Source organism: Eutrigla gurnardus (assembly GCF_963514095.1).
Source record: "Eutrigla gurnardus genome assembly, chromosome: 7".
NCBI lineage: Eukaryota > Metazoa > Chordata > Actinopteri > Perciformes > Triglidae > Eutrigla > Eutrigla gurnardus.
In genome coordinates, this window is record NC_139921.1 from 14,497,286 (window position 1) to 14,522,305 (window position 25,020).

General features: G+C 43.5%; 2 protein-coding genes across 3 annotated transcripts; one reads left to right on the forward strand and one right to left on the reverse strand.

The window, feature by feature from the left end:
* Positions 1-717: 717 nt before the first annotated feature.
* Positions 718-24,798, reverse strand: tfb1m (transcription factor B1, mitochondrial). Its single transcript, XM_084013719.1, has 8 exons — positions 24,750-24,798; positions 23,603-23,749; positions 22,892-23,043; positions 22,578-22,686; positions 22,327-22,478; positions 21,792-21,911; positions 2,690-2,817; positions 718-1,689 (listed from the first exon to the last, which is right to left on the reverse strand). Exons 2-8 carry the CDS (start codon positions 23,733-23,735, stop codon positions 1,419-1,421), a joined length of 1,065 nt encoding a protein of 354 aa, XP_083869845.1. The 5' UTR covers positions 23,736-23,749; positions 24,750-24,798; the 3' UTR covers positions 718-1,418.
* Positions 9,540-14,387, forward strand: LOC311016170 (claudin-20). 2 transcript variants are annotated; one of them, XM_084013720.1, is made up of 2 exons: positions 9,540-9,735; positions 10,368-14,387. In XM_084013720.1, the coding sequence occupies exon 2, from the start codon at positions 10,559-10,561 to the stop codon at positions 11,285-11,287; it is 729 nt and encodes a 242-aa protein (XP_083869846.1). In that variant the 5' UTR covers positions 9,540-9,735; positions 10,368-10,558; the 3' UTR covers positions 11,288-14,387. The 2 variants fall into 2 exon arrangements, with proteins under 2 accessions (XP_083869846.1, XP_083869847.1); XM_084013721.1 differs by having other exon boundaries at positions 10,382-14,387.
* Positions 24,799-25,020: the final 222 nt, after the last annotated feature.

Consider the following 25,020-nt stretch of genomic DNA (forward strand, 5'->3'; position numbering starts at 1 on the left):
GCAGGAAGAGATGCATTTTCCCACTACATGGTAAGTTAGTTTTTTTTGTTGTTTGCGGCTAACTTTTCAAAATGTCCTCTATTTACTCAGAACATAATCAATGCCTAACCTTAACCATCTTGTAAGAGTTTTGCAAATTGTGGGCTACCATATAGGCACAACCATAATTACTTTCCCCCTCATGTGTGACGCCATTTCTCACCCTCCAATCTCTTCCCACACATGCCATCATCTTCCAAAATAAAAGTTTATTATATTAAAAAACCACATTGTGTTTATTTAGGGTCACAGGGCTCTCTTGGTAACACATGGTACCTGCCAAACAGTCCTGCATACCTATCTGCCATGTCGATCTGATGAAATCCTGATTGTGGCTGGAGATTAACACTCACCGATCATCAAAACTGAATTCTCCCTTGGGTAAGTCAACCTTAGCCTGCCATCTGCCACGCTGGCAGGCAACAGCCCTGCCATGTTCTGTTGCTGATAATCTGTTCTAGCGATCAAAGAGGAATATTTAAAACTTGGAACAGCACTTTATAGACATAAAGCTTTAAATAACAACGTTGTGGTTGGATCCATTTAATGTCATAAATGTCATAAATGCTGTAGTCTGTACAAGAATGTATGAAAGAATGTAACAAATGTGCATGACATCAGTGCCTCCACTAACATTCATGATGTAATTCTGAAAAGGAAATTAGTTCGATTAATATATATATTAATAACACACACACACACACACACACACACACACACACACACACACACACACACACACACACACACACACACACACACACACACACACACACACACACACACACACACACACACACACACACACACACACACACACATATAGAGTCGTCTTGGAGGTGAAAAATTCTAACCACTTTCTTCCTCCCTTTAAACTCTTTCTCCCAAGTGACTAAGCAGTAGAAGGGAAATGGCCTGGATATGGTGCCGCCATGTTGTTCCCATTCTCTAAATCACCCTGAAAAACACTGATGGTTCTTTCAGGTCCCACAGGACAAGGTGTTATGCGAGTTGGATTTGAAGTAAGAACTGAGACATAAGGAGATACTTACTCTTTAAGCGCTACTCTGGGCAACAAGCATGATTTCTTTATTCTCCTCAATACACACGACTCTGCTTTGAATTGTCCCATTCTGCGACAATAACTGATCAAACCCACAATTAATCTTTCAGTGCCTTGTGGTTCATGTCTCTATCCCAGTTTTTTTTAAATGTATACCACGTTACCTATTTCTCCCTGGGTGCAGGGTGAAATGTTTTAAAAATGCATGCCTATGCCAGGTGGAAATGTCAAGGCTAAGAGCAGTCTGTTGTCTCTCTGTGCAAGGCTATGTGAGCTTCTCTTGGTTTCTGTACTTTTTTTTATTCATTTAGCAGGGTCATTGAGGACTTGGTGTTGTGCCGGTTGGCTTGTCCATTAATGTGTCCATTGGTTTATTTCTTTTCCTGGCGAGGTGCTTCAGTCTGAGCTCTTCTCTGAACTCGTAGCTGAGGAAACTGGGTTCATGGCTGCAGACATGTGCATAGGCCTCCACTAAGGCCCTGAACTGGGGTATGGTGAGTTCTGTAGGGCGTAGAGTGGGGTCCACGTCTGCTTTCTGCATCATCTGCTGTGTCAGCTCAAGACGACACGCCTCAGGAAACAACTTTCTAAGGGGGAGAACAGATGAAGAAATGATGGTATAAATCCCTTCACTCAGGTCACTTTGATATCTTAATGATCATGCAACTTTAATGCTGTTATAAAGTTCAAGCTGAAAGAAATTGTCCCTCAGCGGTTATTTCAAATCTGTGAAGTTAATTGAAATCACACAAAAGGCTGGAGCTGCTCATGAATTGTTAATTTGTTCCATTGCCAGGCTCCATAGTCAAGGACTGTAGACACTGACACAAAACTCACGCAGACACAAAATTCTCCATTCTCCAAGATGGGCTATAATTTAAGGCTAAAATTCAATTTTTTACTTATTTTTGCTGGCTCTGACCACGAAAAGCTTCCCAGACATATTCAACATAGAAAATCCTGTATTTTTTAAAGACATTTCCCTGTTCTTGTGTGTTCTTTCTCTGCTGGTTGGTGAGCAATAATCAATTGCACACACTCTGCAGTACAGATGCTTTTTAGGCGCTTCACTGCTGGTGCCTCCTCTCCAATTTGGTGCCATTGCCGCCAACCCATTGTAGTTACATAAAATATGCTGCCTCGTCTTCCTATGCCACCTCAATGACTCATAATTGCTGCTCTCTTTCAACACAACCAGGGTTCTTTTATTATCTGGGCCTACATTCACTTCCCTAACAGGCACGGGGGCGATGGGCAGCATGCACATGCATGTGGGCGTGTGGGCTTTGTCACTAGTGCTTCTGAATAGAGCTCTGAGCATGCTCCCATTTACAGACTTTGGTTTACAGAAAGCCTCAAAAAGTAGCGACTTTATTTGTCGGAGTGGTGTGTGCTTGACAAAGAAAAGTAAATCAAAAACCATTCTAATTAATGATGACATGAAGACGCAGCTGTTTGAAAACAGGCAATGAAAAATGTAGAGAGAGAATGATAGATGAGGATGAGACTAGATTAAAAAGTAAAAGAGAGGGGGAAAGAGAGGACGGATGCTGTGAGAGCTACATGGAGTTGTATAACTGTGCTTACTCTACTCCTCTATAGCAGTGCTTCCTGCGGAACTGGAAAACGTTCCTGACGACTTTCTCCACCATCTTGAAGGGCTGCTGGATCTGGGGCTGAATCAGAGGGGTGAAGTGAACTACTCCCACGTCCACCTACAAACACACACACACACACACACACACACACACACACACACACACACACACACACACACACACACACACACACACACACACACACACACACACACACACACACACACACACACAGAAAGAGCAACAGAGACCTTAAAACTACTTTGCAGAAGAAAGTGACGAGAGCGAGCAGGTAGGTGTGAGGCGAGAGGGGAATGCAAAGTGTGTTGAAAAATGCCGGAGAGAAAGGTTGCCTGACAAAAGACAAGGGAGACACAAAGCTGGACAGAGAGAGAGAGAGAGAGAGAGAGAGGAGGGATCAATACACTGACATAAAAGTAAAGAGGAAAGGCAGAAAATAAGATGACGCAGCATGGCTGGCTGGCGAGCCGGTTCCAGTTGCCACAGTAACACCTGTGCGATGGACCATAGAAACCGAGCCTCTCTCTTTCTACCCGTCTCTCTCTCCTCACGGCCCTGGATCACCACCGAGTTACTCAATACCTACGAGCCTGACTCACTGTAGCGCTCCTATCCTCATCCCACTGTCTTTGTCTATCCGACTCCATTTCCACTATGGGTGAAACCAATAGAGCATGAACATATATGGATTGAGCGATGGGTACATTAGGCAGCCACAGAGCTCAAGTCCTGCTTGACAGTGACTCACTGGACACAGGTATTATGACTTATTATCATATACCTGTTTTACATCCTATTATGGCAAGAATACATGCTAATCTAAAGTACTACCTCCCTGAAACTACTGATGTACCCATTGGGGTCCAGGTTCCCCTGGTTGGGAATCACTGAACTACAGCAGAGGACCTGTGGTGGTGGTGGTGGTGCTGGTGGTGACCTTAGCTCCCGTTCCTCATGAGCTGCTGGCTCCTGATCCTTCCTGTGTCAGCCCTAAGCTGACATGACACACTGTTAAAAGAAATCGTGCCAGACTCAGCAGAGCCTAACTCCTGCTCTCGGATCACTTGACTTTCAAGCACATATACAGCACATATACATCCACACATTCTTTCTTCAATCTATTGCATGTGCTGCTTTAGTGAGAGAGAGTATATCTTTCTTTGTTTAGATGAAGAGAACCAAAAAATACATTCAATCTCAACGAGTGGATCTCTGTGTCTGCAAACGACTCCACCATCTTTCAAGGGTGTTTCAGACAATGACATTCAGTCCTGCAAATTATATTTTAAATGGCTACTGCACAATCAGAGAGATACTCTAGACCAGAGGTCTTCAACAGGGGGTCCGCAGAGTTCCTGCAGGGGGTCCCCGAAATGATTGGATCCCAAGCTGTATTTCTTCCAAAAATTTAAATATGTCCAAAAATACATTCACACGAATAAAACCTATAATAAGCAAATATAAATCTTCCTATTTATTATTTAATGTTATGAGGTGAAATTTTCATGTAGAAATGCCAATAAAGAAATAAAAAATGTTCTGTAAATATATGAATCTCTCGACAATTATTATTTTAACGGCTTAGCATTGTAAACATACATCATTACAAAATACTGTTATACCTGGCACTATAAGCTGCACTACACATTATTATTGATCGGTTTAATAAGCAACACAATCTTATATGATTTGTGATAGGGGGTCCCTCCACTGTGGGCTCCTCTGCTCTAGACAGTGGGCAGCAGAGTGGAGCAGTCGCCTGTCTGTCTTTCCATAGAAGGCGATAGCCTTACTTCCCTAGTGAGGGGGCACTGTGAGACATGTACTGAGCAGTAAGAGTCTTAATGATACTAATAGGCTTTGAGCACTTTTCAAGAAAGACTCAAGAAAAAATAAACATCTATATAAGTAGCTCAGGTTTCATCTGAACGGAAAATAATTTGAGATCTGAAGTGGACTAGGGTCAGTTTTGATGAAAGCTGAGAAGGTATACAATAAGACAGATGTTGCATACAGTACATGTGCGGGTAAGTAAAGGAGAGCAGAATAAAAGTTGTAAATGCCGGTGCAGGAATGGGAATGCTACATAGCAGGTTAACCTAATATTTAAGGACAACTCAAACGTGCAAAAAAACACATAACCTCAGACTTATTTCCCACTCTTAGTCATACAAACACATGTACAGAAGTAAAATAAAAGGGCATCTAATTCAGCTCAACTGCCCTGCGGAGCTCCTCATGCACCCTTTAACGTTGTATTTCTGGCTCGTGTGACTCACTCTCAGCTGCTTTCTGCTTTCCTGGGGAGGGGTTGGCGTCGATAATTAGGGGAAGGAAAACTAAAGTGGTCTGAAGACGCGCAAAGGATTTCTAATGAGCTGTTTAGATTCCCCTTTTCTGTGAACAACTGAGGTAGCGCTCTGAAGCACTTGTATTCCGCCGCACTATCTCTTATCAGATCTATAGATCCCCGTGCTTCTGAGCTTCCTGCCGCAGTGGCGTTTAATAGGACAGCAGCGGCAACAGCCCTGAAGGCTGTGCCATAATAGCGCAGAAAAAGATTCAAACTCCCGGGTCCAGCATTTCATGGTTCGACACGGAGGAAGAAAGGAATATCGTTACGAGGTGAAGCTGAAAGTGCATGTACTGAACAGCCGTTGAGTAATGCTTGTGTTGATTTTTGTCATGTTTAACACAGTCTTACATTGAACACTAATGTCATGGATTATTTGAAGTGTCAGTAATGGCCTTGGCTTCTTTGTGATAAATCTATTATTTATTCACTACATCTTTTACTTCATACATGACGCGTTTTAAATACAAAGGCCATATGGCAGGTGTTGTCAAGGGCATTGAGAGCTGTGGCTGCATCGTTTGGTTAAGAACGGACGTGTGTATTATGAGAATCAATCTCCCCGCCTGTCACATCAACATGTGAGGATTCTGGTAGATTTGACACCTGGATTGCAAAAATGCTTCTCTCTGGGCTTTGGCGACGCCAGATCAGAGCACCATCTGTTAGAGGGAAGCAATAAAAAGGAATGTCTTTAATTTCACTCTCTGCTGGAATAATTGGGCCATTTCTATTCTACACTTCATGATTTAAGAGAGGAGCAAAGGGAAAATTCGATATTGGGACTATACAGGCAGCAGCATTTCAGCCATCATCTTGTCCAAGTCACTTTGCTGCTATGATTTATGTATGGCCTTGCTACACGGCTTCACTAGGAACCTCCACCGGAATATATCCTGCTCCCTGCCATTAATCCTTCCCCTAATAACCTCAACATGCAAGGAAACTCCATCTTAAATCACGCACCGTCACCTGGGTTCTCCATTGAGGTGCTATGAAACATGCATTCAAACCCCCATCCCTCTCGTGCAAAACCCCTAAAATACTATCTGCTGTGTGTGATCCTGAACTGGGCTAGCAGACTGATATATTGACCCCATGTGACAACCTGAGTATCTCTCCCTCGATCAGGTTCTCCTCACCTCCCCCGCCTACACAGGTGGCAGGAAGGATCAGACATACAAAGCAGACAGAGACTGGAAAAGCTCAACTGTCGTATGTAGCAGGGGAAAACGAGTGAATCATTACCACTACTTTGGCCTCGAAATTAGATTGTTATGTACGGATCAATACTCAAGCTCATGAAAATTCTTGCTCTGACTCTCTTAATCCGGCTAATTTGATTGGAGCTTTATCAAAGACTTTAAACATTTAAATTGACTTTGAATCTGCTTCCCCCCTTAAGTATGGCGGACTAAAAAATCTGATAAATCAACACTGTACAAATAAGGTCTTATACTGCTGATTCTCCTGGTAGAGTCAAAATGGGAAAACATGAGAGATCTCCATCTAAAAGACACACGTCTGCTTTTGTCTGCAACTGAAGACCTTTTCTGACCCATTTAAGTACAAAAGTCCCACATCTATATTATTTCTGAGTTATATTCCATGTGTTTGACCTTCCCAAAGCTCGGCAGGGTATTATTACTCCAGCGTTGCCCTGTGATTCTTCAGATCCTCGTTCCCCATTTTCCACCTCTGATGTCTCTTTCTCGTTGAGTTCTCACCCAATGGTGTGTGAGCAGTAATTTTTCATATCCCTCTAAGCATAACCAAGACGAGATGGCAGGGCCCCTGGGCACACCACTGTGCTAGCTACCTGAACCGCCACCACTTGTGCTTACATAATGGCAGGTTCTGAGAAAGAGCAGGGGGCTGGAAGAAAGCTATATACAGCCAGAGAATACAAGAGAGAAAAGCTCACACATCCTGCAAAGGGGGAAGAGCTGCATTAATCATGACAATACCTTGAGAAGACAACCTCCATTACATCAGTGGAGGGAGACAGCCTCTCGGAGAGGAGAAGGCAGCAGTCAATGCCGCTGAATATACTAGGCTGATGTTGCTGGAGGGCTTTGGGAGGAAGGACCTTGGCTTCCTGTGAAGGCAGCCCAGCGTACATCCCATGAAATCACCAATGGCATGCACACAGGACATTCTAGTCTTAAAATCAGCTCCATGGAGAGACGCCTACGTCATAGAAAAGCTTGAACTTTGCCACAAAAATGTGAAATTTACTGGACCAGCGGAACAGTAAACAGGAAGATCATGGGAAAATACTTTTGATGAGATATTTAAAAACACATGAAGGCCACAGTTCACTTGGGAGTCCAAGCCTTAATGGAGTAAGCTGAAGAGATCGAGCCATGCCAGTAATTTTGCAACATGTCACAAGTGTTTTGTCTCGGACAGGTTCACATGTATTATCTACGGTGAAACTGGACACAGGCCCCGCTCCACAACAAGATTGCATTGACAGCGACATCACAGCTATCGCACGACACCTTGCATCTCTGCTGTGAACAGGCCGCCTTTGCAAGACGATGAGCACGGAAAACCAATTACGCAAGGGAGGACATAAAAGAGGAAAATGCAAATTGAACGATAAAAGCCCCTCGCGTGGGCAAAAGGGAGCGTAGCTGGTCCGGCTGTGTCTCGGAGCTATGCTGCGAACAGGCTAGAGAGGTCTGCTGTGAGGTGATAAAATAAAGGGGACCACGCTCATAATAGACCGCAATATCTTCACACATCACAGCATCATACATTTGCACTCACCGGGCGTATGTTAACTGCCTTTTGCTCTTCCCTCCTTCCATAGTTTTCTCTCCTTTTATCCACTCCCTCTATAATCTATTTATTTATTTATCTTATTCCCCACAGCAACAACACCAGCATCAGCACTTAGGATCTCATCGGTTACAAGGAGACAGGTCCCACACGCCATACTGTAGTGCGTGGAGAACTGGAATATTTCCCTTCCTGCTGCAAGGTGCCCAGAGAATATGGTGCTGAAGGTCAACACTAACATCACACTGGAGGTAATGTGGTGTGCACCGTCCCGGCACACTGACCAGATCTCATTTTAAGAGAGGGTCTCTTAGGGGTAGTTTACAGGGAAAACAATGAATGGAGAGAGCACTGGGTTATATTAAACAAACAGATCAATAGCAGAACAAATCAATTGCTACCAAACTGCCTTCACGTAATGGCTACACATGACTGTGGTCCAAGCCCGGTCGTTACACTGTAAGTGGAGGGGTAGGCACAATCATTTCCCACAGCTGGCTGTTTTTGCTGATTTGCCCATGCAGCAAAAATAATAGCAACACGCGTCTGCGTTTCCAAGGATATCAGGTCTATTAGTCCTGTACAATTCACCCCCACCCCATCCCCTCATTTTGTCATTTTGTCCTCTTTGTCATTCATGAATCAAGGCCGCCCTAGCCACTCCCTCCCTTGTAGTATGTCCTCTACAGATAGGAGGGAAGACGGGGTAGCAGCTGTGAGTTTTTAGGCTCCTACTGACTGATGCCTCGTGAAGATGACGCCCCAGGGAGGGTCACTTTTGGCATGGTGGGGTAGACGTGCTCCTTTGGAACAACACATGAACAAACAAAGCATTGTAGAACACATTTCCGACCAGCTCATGTGGCCCTAAAGATAGCAGGCTTTTACTTCTGTCTTAATTAGATTTCCCTTTCCGTTTGTGTAGTGGGGCTATGTCTAGAAATGTTTGCATCTTAGCCGTTTCTTATCTTTTGACAACAGTAGTGTTGCATTCAAATAACTGAGCCTTACTAAATGGATTATATGAAACAAATAATGCTGCTCTTCACAGCCACCTGTTCAAGCAACAGACACCAATCTGATGAAATGTAATTCATAGTATGACCAATAATTGTTTACACATTATTCTATGGGAAAGCTATTCACTTATTTTAGAGTTTTGTCTATTGTGAATATTCTTTATGTACTTATTTGTTTTTAAACATACATTCAAACATACAGTTTTTTGACATGCCATGTCAAAAAAACACATTTTGTAATTACATTTATTTTATATAAAATAAATCATAATAAACAATATAATACACAGAAATAATAATCTAACTAAATAAATGTGTAAAAAAGTACATTTTCCCAATAAATAAAAATCTGAAATTAGTTACATAAATGTATTCTATCTAATTATTATCAGGGGGGAGTTGGTATGATGAAAACAGTTCACAGAAAATCTAGGGATTATTGAAAGTAGCCGTTTCTGGACAGACGGATTTACAACAAAAAAAAAGCACACACAACCGGCGAGGGGGGAGGGGGGGGGGGGGGGAGAGGGGGGAGAGAGAGAGAGAGAGAGAGAGAGAGAGAGAGAGAGAGAGAGAGCGAGAGAGGGGGGGGGGGGGGGGGGGGGGTTGCGCGACAGATAGAGAGAGGGAGCGCTACGGTTATTTCTCCCAGGCTCCGGCCAAGCCTGTGTGGTCGACGGAGCAGGGATGCCCTCTCATACACTGTTGCTAAGAACATGGCTGGCTTGAATGGACCCGTGATCGGGTTGGATTGTCATCGCCCGCACATCAGCCTCCTGCCTCCCAATGTGTGACTGTACGAGCTCACAGGAATCACTGCGAACACCGTGACGCGCCAGCTCTGCACCAGCCGGGGTAAGGGATTATTTCAACACAGCTTTTGTTTTTACTCCTTGGACCAGAAAACAAAAGCAAACATTTAGATTGAGATTATTTCATCAAAACTGGAACGACATTAAGCCGACGGAGACCACAGTGCGCCGGAGAAGTCCGACAAAAATGTAATTAAAAAAAAGAAATTGTACCATCACGAAGTTTAATTCTAGAGGCTGACAAAAAATGAACTGGCATTGTTACCTGAAGCTAACGTTGCGTAAGTGTTAAAAACGTAGGCTCAGTTTAGAAGGTAAACACCAGTGGCATTAAAGTGGTAGAATATACGTATGAGGGTGAGGGCACTGCAGCTTTAAGTCCACATAGCTATTGAGCATTGCAAATACCACAAACTCATCTTTCCCTCTCCAATAACAGCTCTATGAGGCTCTGGTAAGGAAAAGGAGAAGGCAGCACATATAGAAAATGCAACCACAAACCTGAGTGTTTTGCTTACCTACTGTAAAGTCAGCCAGAGCCAGCTCTTATCGCTGGTGTGCTTCGTGATGCCCTTTGTTTCCAGCCAGAAAAGTCTGCGCTTGTGTTGGGTGAATGAGGGGGAGAAAGAAGGAGGGAGCACGAGGGGACCCACTCAGTTTAATTTCTAATTTCAGTCTCTCTCCTCCAGTCCATTGGAGCCGCAGCTGAGGAGCGGAGGAGCTGGAGATTTGACTGGCAGCTGGTAGACCACTAAGGGAGGGGAGAGAGGCGGCTGGGCAGTGGGGTCGACGAGCCTAGCTGGCGCTGGGTGCATGCTGCCTGGCGAGGACGAGGGCTGAGGCGGCATCAACTTGAAAAAAGGAGCATGGCATCCACGGGCATGCAGATATTTGGATTTGTTCTCGCGCTGCTGGGCATCATGGGTGCTATGGTGGCCACTCTGCTGCCCAACTGGAAGGTCAGCGCAGACGTGGGCTCCAACATCATAACAGCGATCTCCCAGATGCAGGGTCTGTGGATGGACTGCACATGGTACAGCACAGGCATGTTCAGTTGCACTCTTAAGTATTCGGTGCTTTCACTACCTGCATACCTGCAGACTGCCCGCACCACGATGGTGCTCTGCTGCGTGATGGCTGCCATGGGCCTCTGCCTTGCGTCCCTGGGACTAAAATGCACACGCTGGGGAGGCGGACGGCGTTCCAAGCGGCACGCTGCGATCGCCAGCGGCGGCTGCTTCGTTGCTGCAGGCTTTCTCTGTCTGGTGCCTGCTTCCTGGTTTACCAACGAGGTCATCACCAACTTCCTGGACTCCAGTGTGCCCGAGAGCAATAAATTTGAGCCTGGGGGTGCTGTGTACGTGGCCTTTGTTTCAGCAGGATTCCTCTTCGTGGGGGGATCCATCTTCTGTATGTCCTGCTCGGGGAAGAGGCATGGCCCCCAGGACCTGGTCCTTCTTCCTCCCCCTGACAAATTGCTGCTCCAGCAGCAGCAGCAGCAACAGCTGCTCCAGCAGCAGGAGCTACAGCACCAGTACTGCTCTCTCTCTCCATTAGACAATAAGACTGGCTACAGCCTGCAGGACTATGTGTAATAAAGCAGCGCTCTGTACGCTACGGCTAAAGGGAGAGGAGCCTGAGGGGGAACCATCGCGGCTCATGCTACACACTAGGCTCCACTCCAGATGGAGGTGGAGAAAAAATGAAAGAGGAGGGCAACAACTTTGAATTCATTTTCCCTTCTCCTCTATCTTGCACTTCTCCCGTTTTCTGTTTTGCAAGCACAAGCAGTGGAGGTATTCCCAAAGCAGCGCCTTGGAACAAACAGTGTGAATGTGTAAGGAGCCAGGATAAGGTGCTGCAGCATCGGAGGAAGCCGCTAACCAAATGCAGACATCCTTCATCAGTAAATCGCAGAGAGAGAGAGAATTCCCTGTGGAATGGATTAAGCAAATAAGGAAGCCTTCTGTATATTATTTTTTTCCTTCGCCAAAGGTTTGAATTTGAAAGAAAAGAGCAATCATTTAGCTGCTATTTACAATCGTCTGGTACCCTCTCAATTGACAAAATAGGCGATATAATGCCTGAGAAACCTTTTCATGGCAAGCCATTGTAGATTTCCGTATACGTATCCACTAGAATCCTACGAGGAATTGATTGAAAAATAGTCATATTTTTGTTAGCTACTAGAACGATGTTGATATTTTGCCTCTAAAGCATGCTGTATGGAGCCTGTCTGTGTATTAATACAGCGGCATGCCTGGTAGAAGACTGAGACATAGCCACAAAATGCCTGTGCCTGAAAAGCTGTAGAAACATTACCCCGATGTAACTGTTCAAAGAGGACTGTCAGGAGGAGTAGATGTGGGCTGCTGGGCCGGATTTCAAACAGAAAATGTAGACAAACGTTTGCCTGCTTCTCTCTCCGCAGGTGAAAATATGAGAGAGGGGGAGAGAAATTGATAGCGAGAGATTCTCAATCCTTACACAGAGTGGACTACATATATATATATATATTTCCATCAAAACAAAAACATACTGCCTGTGAGTAGCAGCTACCCATCCTAATCCACCTCCCTATTCCTGCATGCCCTCAGACAAGCACACCACACTCGTGTGTGTTTATGTCCACAGTAAACACCAAGACACGCTGGCTCTTTGCATGTGCTTTTCACTCCTGTCATCCTCCTCCGCACTGCCATGGAAACAGAATTCGTCATTCAAATATCTGCATTGTCTGGGGGTATGTGGCATGTCAGTCAGTGATTTGAAGTTGTTCAAGGGCGCATCTTTATTTCTCTCGGCATGGCTCCAGGAGCTTTAATCAGAGCCTTTGCTCGAACTACTAACACTAATCCCCTTTATTAGCCTGTTGCATGGTCAGAGGTTTTGGGGAAAAAAAGGCTCTGCTTTGCTGCCCGCTGCTACGGTATCTCTAGCAGTCTCGCAGAGATCAACGGGTGTTTAATGGTGCAATGGCAGGGGGGGCAAAAGACGAGGCAGAAAAGGAGAAGCTCCTTGAGTCGTGGTCGACTGGGTAGCTGTGTGGCAGGCAGCTTAAAAAAAGCTTTGAGTCATTCTCCATATGTGACTTGTTTTCCAAGTGCGTCAGCAGTGCGCATATGCTACCAGTCTGCACCTGCAGAAGGTCTCGGTGTCTTAAATTGCACCCACTTGACTATGCCACCACTCCTCTTTCTCCTATCTGTCACTCTCTTTTCCCCCCTCACTCCCTCTGTCCTGTTTGTGCCACATCCATGATATGTGAATGTGATCGCTGACAAGAGAAATCTGATGAATGTGTAAGGCATGCACCCCCAACACGCATGTAAACAAAGCTCCCACCTACTCATATGTCAGTAGCACTGTCACGCTTTCAGATAGTAATGTTCCAGCATGTGTCTCCTCTTTACCGAGGGAGGGATACATGATGTTTTTATGCTTGAGACAGGCATTGGCGGTGATGTATAGAACTGCACATTCTCTCCTCCTCTCTCATAAACATGCAGCCTCCTGGGGCAGAGCAGATGGCTAAGCCCAGCTCGCCCCCTGCAGGCTGCTGCCGGCACGCCACGGGCATCTCTGTGGGCACCACTGCTGGCTCTGGCGGCCTTCTAGGGGCCAGGTTTCTACCCCACCCTGACTTAGCCATCTTGCCCAGCACAGATAGAACTGGCATCCTGACAATAACTCACTGCCCAGGCACCATAACCAATGCAATAAACAAAGAAGAATGTGCCATGTCATCAACTAATACCGACACATTATGTGTTTTGAGAATGTGCCAAATTGTTTCATGATGACACATTTTAATACTATCTGGAGTTTCTTTCCGTTTATTTTTTTATTGCGTTGTTTGTACGTGAATTATACATCAGCAAATGTTTTATGGATTTGTGATTTGTTCTGCCAGACTAAGTCTCAAGTCAACTAGATGCTTGTGTACAGTCCAGTGCAGCTTCCAAGGGTTATTTTAAATCCTCTTTATTCCTCATGTCCCAAAGCACAGCCAGACTTCACCGGGATGAGCGTTCCATTGAAAAAAACATTTTCTAAATTATTTTTTAACATATTAGTTTCATGAATTCTGGTTCACTGGAGGTCTGTGACAGCTGTACCCAAGTACCTAGGCTTTTAAAGTGTTTGCTTTCACTAAGGGATCAGGATTCCCTCTGATTGTTTCAATACAAAATACAATATCATGTTCATCTTCTTTATAAGAAGACTACTCAATGCACTTTTACTTACTTTATTTGACAGCAGTTTGTTTAAAACAGCTGAGCATTCCTAGCTCCCTGGACCAGTACTAATACATAACACTGGTGGCGCTTCTGGAGAAAAAAAAAGGACCGATTTCTGTCCGATGATCAACAAGAAAATAGGAGCTAGAGGTTTCTCTTTTTGTGGCTGTGCAGCTTGATCATCAGCACGCAATTTCATCGCTTATAAATGGCCAGAGTGCAAAGTGACTAGGTCCAAAAATTCTAAAGTGTTACGACTCCTGCATATACTGTACCAAGATATTGATTTATCATTTTGATAACTGCAGCTTATTTTTGTGGATGCTTTAGCACTTCTTACTTTGCCAGAGCATATTTGTGATGATTAACAGTTCACAAGTTCTGATACAGTTGTCTCAATGTGCTTGTGCAAGTAGTTCTATTTTTTACCAATAAAACTATTTTGTGAAAGCAACATGGAGTGTGGCTCTTGTGTGCTTTTATGTGTCGGGGTGATGATGATGGAGCTGGTGTTCATCTTCCTGCCAAATCTACAGATTGTTGGATAGTACAGGCTGTGCTGAGTGGAGCAGACAGGCTGTTCATATGCACCCAAGCTTACAGCAATATCAGTCCAACTAAAAATGTGTATCCATAAAACATTACTATGTGGGAATGGGTTTTGAAGAAGGAGTTCTTCCTTTAATACCACAACCAGCCTCTGCCAATCATTCCTCACTGAGATGATGGCACAAGCTACTAGATGAGTACAATAATAGCTCCTGGGAGGTCATCTCAGTTGCTCAGTGTATCTGATACACCCAGTCATGACAGAGCAGCTGCTGAGAATCATTAAAGACAACCACAAAATAAGAATGACTCTGATCTGCAATAAGACAAATGCTAATCAATCATTCTTTCTAGCTATTTAATTGTGAGGATATGCTGCTTTTCTTTTAAGTGATTATAGATTTAATGTCTTTGGCCTCAAGCTGAAAAAAATAAGCACTTTGATGACATCGCTTTGAGCTTAAAGAAACCGATGGGTATTTTTCTCTCTATCCTGACATTTTCCATGTGATAAATTGAGAAAATAAATGTCAGATTAAATTATGATGACAATAAAAGTTTATTTTTCAACTGTTAAATGTCCCACTCAATTTAAGTGATTCAGATCAAAACGGTATGTTTATATAAAACATGCATTTAGGCTGAGATATTGTTATTCAGAGATTTTAAACTCTCAAACATCAGCATTGGCCTTAAGATTCCTATATTGGTTAGGCTTTAAAGGAAAAGTTCGGAATTTTGGACATAGGTCCTCATTTCCAACTTACCCGAGGTGATATAGGTCGGTGGAGACCGTTTTCAGCACAATTGGTCCAGTCCTTATAGTTGCCCAAGTCACCGTTGCTAACTGGTGTTGAGCTAGCGCACGTCAACGGTAACATCCAGCCTGTCACTAAAAACAGCTTTAACTGCTCCGCAGAACACCCGAGACAAATGTATTATAACGTAGGACTATCGATGTACATGTCAGTGTTGGTAGAATAATTAAAAAAATGTTTTTAACGCTGCTACGAGTACTAGCTGTCACGACTGTAGGGCGATTAGGTTTCGTTTTTACGCACTACTACTAACACGCAAAGTAAAATTCCGCTGCTGCTGAGAAACTAGTCCCTCAAAATGTTTTATCATTGAAAATGCAAGGTTGGTTTAATTTCTAAAATGATTCTACCAACACTGACATGTACATCGATAGTCCGACGTTATAATACATTTGTCTCGGGTGTTCTGCGGAGCAGTTAAAGCTGTTTTTAGTGACAGGCTGGATGTTACCGTTGACGTGCGCTAGCTCAACACCAGTTAGCAACGGTGACTTGTGCAAATATAAGGACTGGACCAATTGTGCTGAAAACGGTCTCCACCGACCTATATCACCTCGGGTAAGTTGGAAATGAGGACCTATGTCCAAAATTCCGAACTTTTCCTTTAACCCATGAAACTAAGAAAACTGGACACATCCAAACGCATTAACAGGAAAGAATATCCATTACATTTTGAGACACAGATCCCATCCTTGAAATGTGTTTTAATAAAATGACTATGATCATGCCAAAACAAGTTTGCACAACTTGCTGACTGAAGATCTCTCAGGTCTTAAACAGAGATCGTTTGAAATGCTCTCCAACTTTAATGGATTTGTCATATACTATAGCCTACACTTCAGATGGAGTGCTCGTTTACGTTTTATGTACTTTCAAAGTGAATCTGGGCTCTCATTACAGCTGGGGTGAGAATGTGCTTTCCTGAAACAAACATGGATTATTCACGGCTCTCTCTCATTCTCCCACTCTTGGTTATGCAACAAGAGCGCAGATCAAATAACTACTCCTCTCGTGGGGAAACGCTAATAAGATCTGCTCCTCTGTGTATTTAACCTACATTTTCCATCAAAGGCTTTCACCCAGAGTTGCCGCTATGACAGATCTGAAATGTGAGGGTGAGGTGAGCGCTTGCCAATTGGAGGTAGGGGTTAATCATGCATCAGGCTCCTCTTTGAACTTCAAATATAGGGATTACTTTACTGACCTTCTTGACCAGCAAAGACCCTTTGCAAAGATCAACCGCAGAAAAAGAAATGTTGAAGCCAGTGAAGCGAGGACTGCACACGAGAGCTTAATGTTCTCCACCAGTCATGGCAGACACAAGGAGCGAGATCAGAGCATGTAAACTGTCGAGCCAGCCATTCGCTCACCACAACTCCATTGGCGATCACCATATTGCTTAAAATACAGCACCCAAATAGCTCTGGCATGTCAGAATACTTAATGGGTGGCTCTTTGTTTTGGACAGCCAGTGTCCTCATGAAGGTTCGTATTGGACATATAATGTGGTCATCAACGCTGAGGGGGAATGACCTTCCTTTGTTGCTCTACGCTGGTCCCCAGTGCTCATGTGAGGCTGTGGAATAATAGCAACGACCTTGGCTGAGCAGTTAACTGCTGAGAAAGGCAATAAAAGCTATGGAGATGACAAAGGAGCGCTTGTTGGAAAACAATGCATTCTGACAGTTCAAAAGGAGGCCCTTTAATATTTCAGCTTTGAGCACAGGGCAGGACACGTGGCTGGGAGGCTTCAGTAAGCCCAAGGTGAAGGGCTAAATGGTTGAAAGGTGTGTGGACACACCAAAATGTGTGTCTCAAAATGAAAAGATAATTGTAGATATTCTTGTATTACAGAAGAATACAGTGTATTAGTTAGAGCACGGAAACATAATAAGCTAAGTCAGAGGCATACTTTCACACATGTTTGATACAAACCTACATTTGCAATTGTCAGTTGAACTTTTGATTTTTTAGCTGAAACAATCATGAATCATGTTACTATGAACTGTACAAAACCTCATAAAAAACCCCCACTAAATCCAACCTTCACCGTAAGTCAGCCTCAATTTTAAGTCATGAAATCCCAGTGCATGAAGTTTAAAATAAATGACCCTTCAAGTTAATGGCTTAGAGATTGATGCCTCCCATTGTGGTGAGACTTTTTTTTGCACCAACTCAATTGGCCAGGGTTTTTAAGCATTATTCCTCAAATACCAGCATTCTCTTGCGATGCTTACCAAATAAACTGAGCTGAATTTGCTAAACTCTGAACGCTGACTCCGAGCGAACCCGGCACAGTTTCACGTTGGGCGGAACAACAGATCTCTGGAGATGTTCATGAGTCAACTCTGCCAACCTCGGCATTTTGTTTAAGGAGAGAGGAGTATTTTTAGCTTTTCTTTAACCTAGGTCTGTGATGTATTGAGACCAAGCCTTCAGGCGTTTACCGCGCAGGCACGAGTCATTGAAATAACTTTGCCCGATACTCTTGATACCACGTCTGACCCCGTTTGCGAGATAGGAATAAGCCTAGATGAATTGTGTGCCTGTAGAATGCATGATTGGAGGTGAGAAAGCAGTAAGTGGACTCTTACTGGGCTACTTCAGGTCATAGAGAAGACATCCATCACTGAGCCTGCCACTGCATTACCCTGGACTGAGGTGGGTCACATTCAACACTGAAAAAGCTCTGCATTCAAGATAAGATTATTTTGATACATGAAACAGCTGCTAGCACCTTAGCCATGCCAAGAAACAAGGCCAATAAAATAATTCCTTTTTGAATGCAAAGGTGTCTCCCTGAAATGGATGTTCAATGCAGCATTAACTAATTTAATTTAGGCTCTGCTCATCTGGCCTGTGCTCTTGGTCAACTGTGTACAAGAGGAGCAGCTGTCGGGCTCTACTCCTGTGAGGCTCACTTAGTTGGTGGGTGATGGCTGATACAACCATTACTCAGAGCGGGCTGACGATGGGCCCAGACAACCATCTGCTGGAGGTACGCTTCGCTCTCCTTTCAGATCGATCTCTGTCATCAATCTGTCTTCTCCTCTGTACTCGTGAGGGGGAAGCTTTAGAGTCTTTACATCCTTTTCCCAGCTTTTTTTTAAGTCCATACATCACATCAAGACCATATACACACCCGGTCCCCATCTCTTCTGGCCTTTATTTATTTTATCTCACTGTGGTTTTAGTTAGTTTCCTCACTATCCATATTTTATTTCTCTTAGTTTTTTTCTCTTACCGTTTTTTTCCCACCGCCACCTATCATTCAATATTTCAGTCTACCACTGTCCTCCTTCTCAATGCCTCCTTTTTCTCTTCACTTTTGCCAATGATAACACCGTTGTTAGCTCTGTAGGAGCTCCACAGAAGACACAGCAGGTTGCCCGTGATGGAGCATCTATTGCACGACTTATAAACCTGCCTGTGACGGACACAAGTTGATTTTAATGACATTCTGCTAAGAAAGCAGAGAGGCTGGGGAAGAGAGATGAGCAAGCCAACACACACTCGTTACCCCTTGTAAATCAGCTATTTTCTATGTAAAGAGGCACTGAAGATGAAACTGGATGGCTGAATGTCTGCATTGAAGATGCAGGTGCTTTATGGCAGCATGCACTCTAAAACTCCTTGACCCCTGACCAGAATACAAATTGGAAATGTGTATAATGACTAAAGCAACAGCGGAGAAGCAGATTCGTTTCTCAAATTACTTCCTAAAAAGAGTCATTTCAGACATAGCTAGTATAGCTTTGAATAACAGAAGCAATTTCAATATATCTCAATCTGTCAGTGTGAGAATTAAATGGGGGAGAGCGACTAATAAGGAAATGGAGGCAGGTGTGATCTTCAGCAGGACAGACCTCGGCCGCGGAGAGCCTCAGGGAACACCATCAAAGCAGCCAATCACCGCTCTCAGAAACCTTCAAGGACAATCTCAGTCACTCAATGTGACACTAGAGAGGTGCAGTCCGGGGGCGAGAAGAACAAGACAGACAGATTACACAGAAAGCATAAGAGCCTATCTGCCCGCCTCAGTCAATATGGCCACCAGCAGCTGTTGATATAAAATGGATTCAACATGTCCCTTCTCATTATCCTATTAGCCTACACTGGCCAGCTCAAGGTTCAAATTAACCACCTATCACCTACATAGTATTAAACCAACCACAATGATTTTCACACACCAATAAATGCTATATGTGTATTAGCCCCTGCTGTCGCATATTTTATTTCATGCATTTAAGAGCGCACTCACACTTGGTAAACCAAACCGTGCCCAAGCACGTTTCAACCCCAAAGTGCAGTTTGTTTGACGAGTGTGAGTGCTCTGTACTGGCATGGTACACTTCCTTGGCCCTTGAACGGTTGGAAGATGTGGGTTTCAGCCCGATACCGTTGCTCATGCACAAGCATGGGGTATGCAATGTGGAAATGGTTCACGTTGGTCTGATACAGAGGTCGAAATTTGGGCAGATGCGAATAGTCAAGAGTCAGCTGACTAAAACCCATGACTGACTCGCTGACAGCAGACGGCTTCAGATTTAGGCACGGCAAAGACATGCCAAAAGTAGACAAGAACAATCCCCAGTTGTGCTTCAATGTGAACAAATTCCTCTTCATTAACACAATCAGTGATCCCAAAGCTTCAGGCAGAACAAGATAATACCAACAATTAGATCACTGAGTCCATTTATTAGCTAGGTGTGAGACAGTCACGCAGACTCCCTGAAAAATCATGCACATGTTGCAGTTACTGAGAGAGAGTGAGAGGGAGACAGAAAGAGAGGGATAGACCAAACCTTGGCAGCGTTACTCCTCCATTACAATTAACTTCTGCACGCAAAGGGGATATTTAGCCATCATCATTTTTATAAGTTGCTTCTGCTTTGTCACTACAGCCACTATAAGCAGTGTACAGTATCATCACCAAAGACAGTATCCATTGGAACTTCACATCTACGCCTGAGACTATATTCTACTGTATATTCTATAGCTCTTCATTCACTCTGACAATATATAAGTCAGCTTTACAGACAGACCACTGCTTTCAAAGTCTATATCCGTGTGTGTCACAACTTCAATCCCCCCTCCTGCCAGCCTTTGATGTTGTCCCATAGATCACACAGGACATTTTTATTGTTCATGCAATTTGGCGTAATTACTCTGGTGTGCACCAATAAACAATGCGGAGCCGTAGAGTGTTATGAATTACACTACATGACCTACTAGTAAAAAGGTTCCTGCATAACGCAGAGAGTATGATGGCGTTGATATACTCTGTGTGCTCTCTGATCTTTTATAGGACAGCAGCAGCAGAAGGCCTGCTCATCAAACAGCCATCATCTCTCCTAATGATATTAATTTGACCAAGGGCCCATTAAAACATTTAGTGGGGATAGCTGGCCTGCGTGTGCAAATGGGAGGCACTGATTCATCTGCAGTGCATGAACACGCTTGTAGTGCGAGTGCACTCTGTTCGTGTTTATATAAACCACCTGTATGCCACACTCACACGTGTGCACTTTTTCAGCACAGACGTGCACAAATCCATTTAGCCACATTTGGGATATGCACACAAAAAAAACGCACAGAAAGGCAGCTGAATCTGATGAAATAATCATTGGTAGCCATCTTTTCTAAGAGAATGAACAATGAGCACTGGTCCCATTCACTGTGCTGTGTTTTACTTCACATAGGAGATTAAATATTTACCAATAGTGGGTCTCCTAAAGAGCCATGACATCTTCAAGGGACCAACAGTCCATATCCGACATCAACCTAACACCTTTCCTTTAATTCAGTAAAAGAAAAACATGGTTTCTCATTTGTACAGAGATGTAAGAGAGCTCCAAAGAGTGAATTTGTCTCTAATCTCAAACTCCATCTCAGTAGAGCTGTCTATTAGCCAACACCAATATTTCTGTTTTTGCAGCAGTACTTATATTTTCTTAATGCGCCCCCTAGTCCTGCTATAAATCCTTACCCCGGAAAGGAAAAAAACCCTTTGCATTCTCATGTTACATAAGAGTGAATGTCTTTCTTTCACCACTGATACACACATGGGCAGAAAGACGCAGAGAAAGATGTTAGTCCTAAAAAAGAACTGGGCCCTCATTACAAGGCGCAGTGTGATTGTGCCACATCTCAAATACCCACCAGGCATCATTACATCCTAGAAAGGGTCCAAAGACGGAACATTCAACACAGTCTTAATGAAGCCTTAAAGCAAAGGGAGTGAGGGAGGAATGGGGGTGACATGATGAGGCACTGTGATGGGACCATGGGACCAGAGATGGAGCAAAGCTTTGGATATGTGAGGAGATTCCACCCTTATCCTACAATAGAGTAAGAACTATGAAATAATAATGTGTCTACTAGCCGCTGATTCAAGAATGGTAGTAAAGGTTGAAATCGTTGCTTTTATATTGGACATGGTCATATAAAATTTAGAGATATTAAAAATCATTATCAAAGTCAAATTCTACCTCTGGTTTAGGAACGAAGGCCCGTCCAGGGATGACGAAGCATTTGCGGACTGTGCAGAGATACTGGGCCATAATGGACAGACGGCTCCTCTGTTTGCTGCCTGTGCTGGCTGTCAACCTCTGGATGGGGAGGACAAGGACCAGAAATTAGGAAATGCAAATCCTGTAAGACCCGGTTAATTATTGAGTTCATGTAATGCTTTTAGCAGTAACAAACATGTCCAGCAAATATATTACATAAAGACCGAAAACTGGGACCAAATGAGTATTTAAGTGCATCCTAATTGTGTTTTTATGTGTCGTTAATAGAAAAGAAGAAGCACACATCATGCTCTGAATAATCTGACTGGTCTAAATGATAAACATACCCCAGATTTATTATTTTAGTTCCAAATTCTGATTATGGATGACGAAATCAATGCTTGAACTTAACAATAAGGTAAGACATTAATTACAAAAAATGTTCATAAAGGAGTGATTGCACAGCAAATATATACCCTAAAAACTGAAAGATGGTACAGAACAGTTCACGCACCTCTGCGACCTCTTTCTGGAAAGTGAGTGTGAGTCGGGTGCGACCGTAGACGAAGGGTCCTGTCCTGTTGGCTATATTCTCCAGCCACTTGATGATAAGTGGGGTTGAGACGTTGAAAGGGAGATTCCCTATGATGTGAAGGTTTGGTGGATCTGTGAAGCCACACATACACTGTTAAGTTACATGAGTTCACTACACATGAGCACTGAAACGACTTAAACGTAACTTAAAATGTAATTTCATATTCTCACCTTCCTCCCATGCCTTCAAGACCTTGTCTGGGAATCCTCGATCCATTCTGTAGGTGAGTATGTCGCCGTGGACAACTCTCAACCTCCCAGGTGCTGCCTCAGACAACAGCTGTGGAAATGAATGCGACATTAAATGGGAAAGGTGTTCAGAAAAACGAACTAATGATCCGTTACTCTGCAGGTGATTGACTGGTCTCATGCACCACACGGGTGAAGGCGTTAAGAGTGATTTAATGTGACTGAGTAAAGTGAGTGAAAGAATGACCTTGATAACATTGTGCAGAAGCCCGTATCATTGTGGCTGCTCAATTTACCTTCAGACCTGGGATGAAGCGTGTATCCTTCTCCACCACAAGCACATCCGACACCCCCGCATTGAGGATGGAGCGGGTGAGACCGCCGGGACCAGGACCCACCTCACACACATGGGCATCCCTCAAACTGCCCGCCTGACGCACTATTTTGTCTAAAAACATGGAGATGAATGACCAACTCAGTCGTGCATTTCATTAATATCTTTACATATACACTGTCAATTACATACTAACTTAGCTCAACTCATGTATCATATAAATTACGCCACACTACACATACAATGTCTTCATCCGAGTCTTCGGTATCTAAATTGAGATTAATAGCGTGTGATGATACAATACCTGTCTGCCTCTGTGTGATGAAGATGAGGTACATTAATCTAACAGTCACCTTGTTCAAGGACAAGAGAGCAGATCAGACCTGCACTGCATCACTGATAATTATATTAAGGCACAAGCTCTACAAGGTGCTGTAAACAACTGACACATTCACATTAGAAGATCTACCCAACCTCGTCCATACAGAAAAGCCTGTCGGTTTCAATGCCTTGGAACAAGGCCATGTGGAGCTGTGCAATCAAGTGCACTGACAAAAAAACACGGCACTGTGCCCTCAGTGCACAAGTGGTAACAAAGAACGGGAGCGAGCAGGTATTGGTGCACTGCAGATAGAGCAAAAGAAGAAAGAAGAGAAAAGTGAGGCGGACTGACCCGTGAGCCTCAAATCCAACAAAAAGTTCTGGGAAAGCTGTTTCTCTGCTCGCAGGTTGTACAGCTTTATGAGCTCGCCTATGGTTGGCAAGGGAGGCAGACGGAAAGATGCCAGCTTCCCTGAGGCAGCCATGATTCCGGTGAACACTGTGAAAAATGAACACACAAAAGATGAGTAAAGACTATGAATGATCAGCTTCCTCAGCAGCAAAGCAATTCAGAAGCTTAAATGTCTAAAAATACTGAAAAGGGCATTATTGGTCATAATAACTGTTCTGTAATAGTATTGAAACTATTTTGTGAAAAGAATGTTAGGTCAGGGTTCCATTTTGGATTTACTTTCAGACACTGAAAGTTTAAGTATGATGATTCGTCTATATTCTCAACTTTGAATTCAAGCGTATTAATGATTTCCCACAAATATGTTGCAAAGGAAATTTGTTTGGTTTTAATCTTTAGCTCAATTTGGTCAAATGTAATCAATTCGTATTATTGTTCTTCATCGGGTCATGGGATTGATTAATGCTGAGATGTCATTGCTGTAATGTTGACGTCGTAATTGTAAGGGTCTCTTATAAAAAGTTCTCGTGCACCACCTAGTGGTGGCAGAACAGACAAATAAATGACCAACAAGAACACACAAAATCAGGTGCTGTGTGTCGAAGACGCTTTCCCTGTCGTTCCTGAACCAAACATTATCCCTAATCACTTGTTTTGGTGAGGGCAAACACTATTCGAGGAAACGTAGTTTAACTGAAAAACTGTATTACCGTTCTTTCACTCCACATTCTGAAATCACGTTTAAGTAAATCTAGTTCACGGCAAACAACGTTATTGTTTAATGTGTACATTGTTGCACATAAATAACAGTAGCTGAGTAATACGGTAACCTATGTAATTCAGGCAGAAGGCAGTGAAACAACCTCGAACTGGAACAATAATTAAAGTTATGTTGAGCTGTTCTGAGCTGTGACAGTCTGCCACAGTCGTTAGCATTGCAGCTAATGTTAGCTTCTTGGTCCAAATGCTGTTCACAGAGCCCCTGGGGAAGCTGTTAATTAAGACGGAACACCTAATTTTGTTTCTAAAAACAGATTTAAGACCGAGAGCAGACTAAACATGGAATATAGAACAGAAAGATACGAACGCTTAATCCACGTTTCTGACCGGTGTAGTACTCCTGTACATTTCCCTATTCGTCATTCCATTGCGTCCAATGGGTCCGCGAGAATCCTAATCTCAACCAATCAAATTCAAGAGGGGGTGGTTTTGCGTTGCCCTTGAAAAGCCGTTCATTGTTGATGTAAAGATGCGTCCTAGCCAAAAGAGGGCGACAATTCAATTATCATGCACTGTATTTATTTACAGTAAACTTACAAAACGCACTTTGGGTTGATGTAGTCCTTGAATCCTAAATC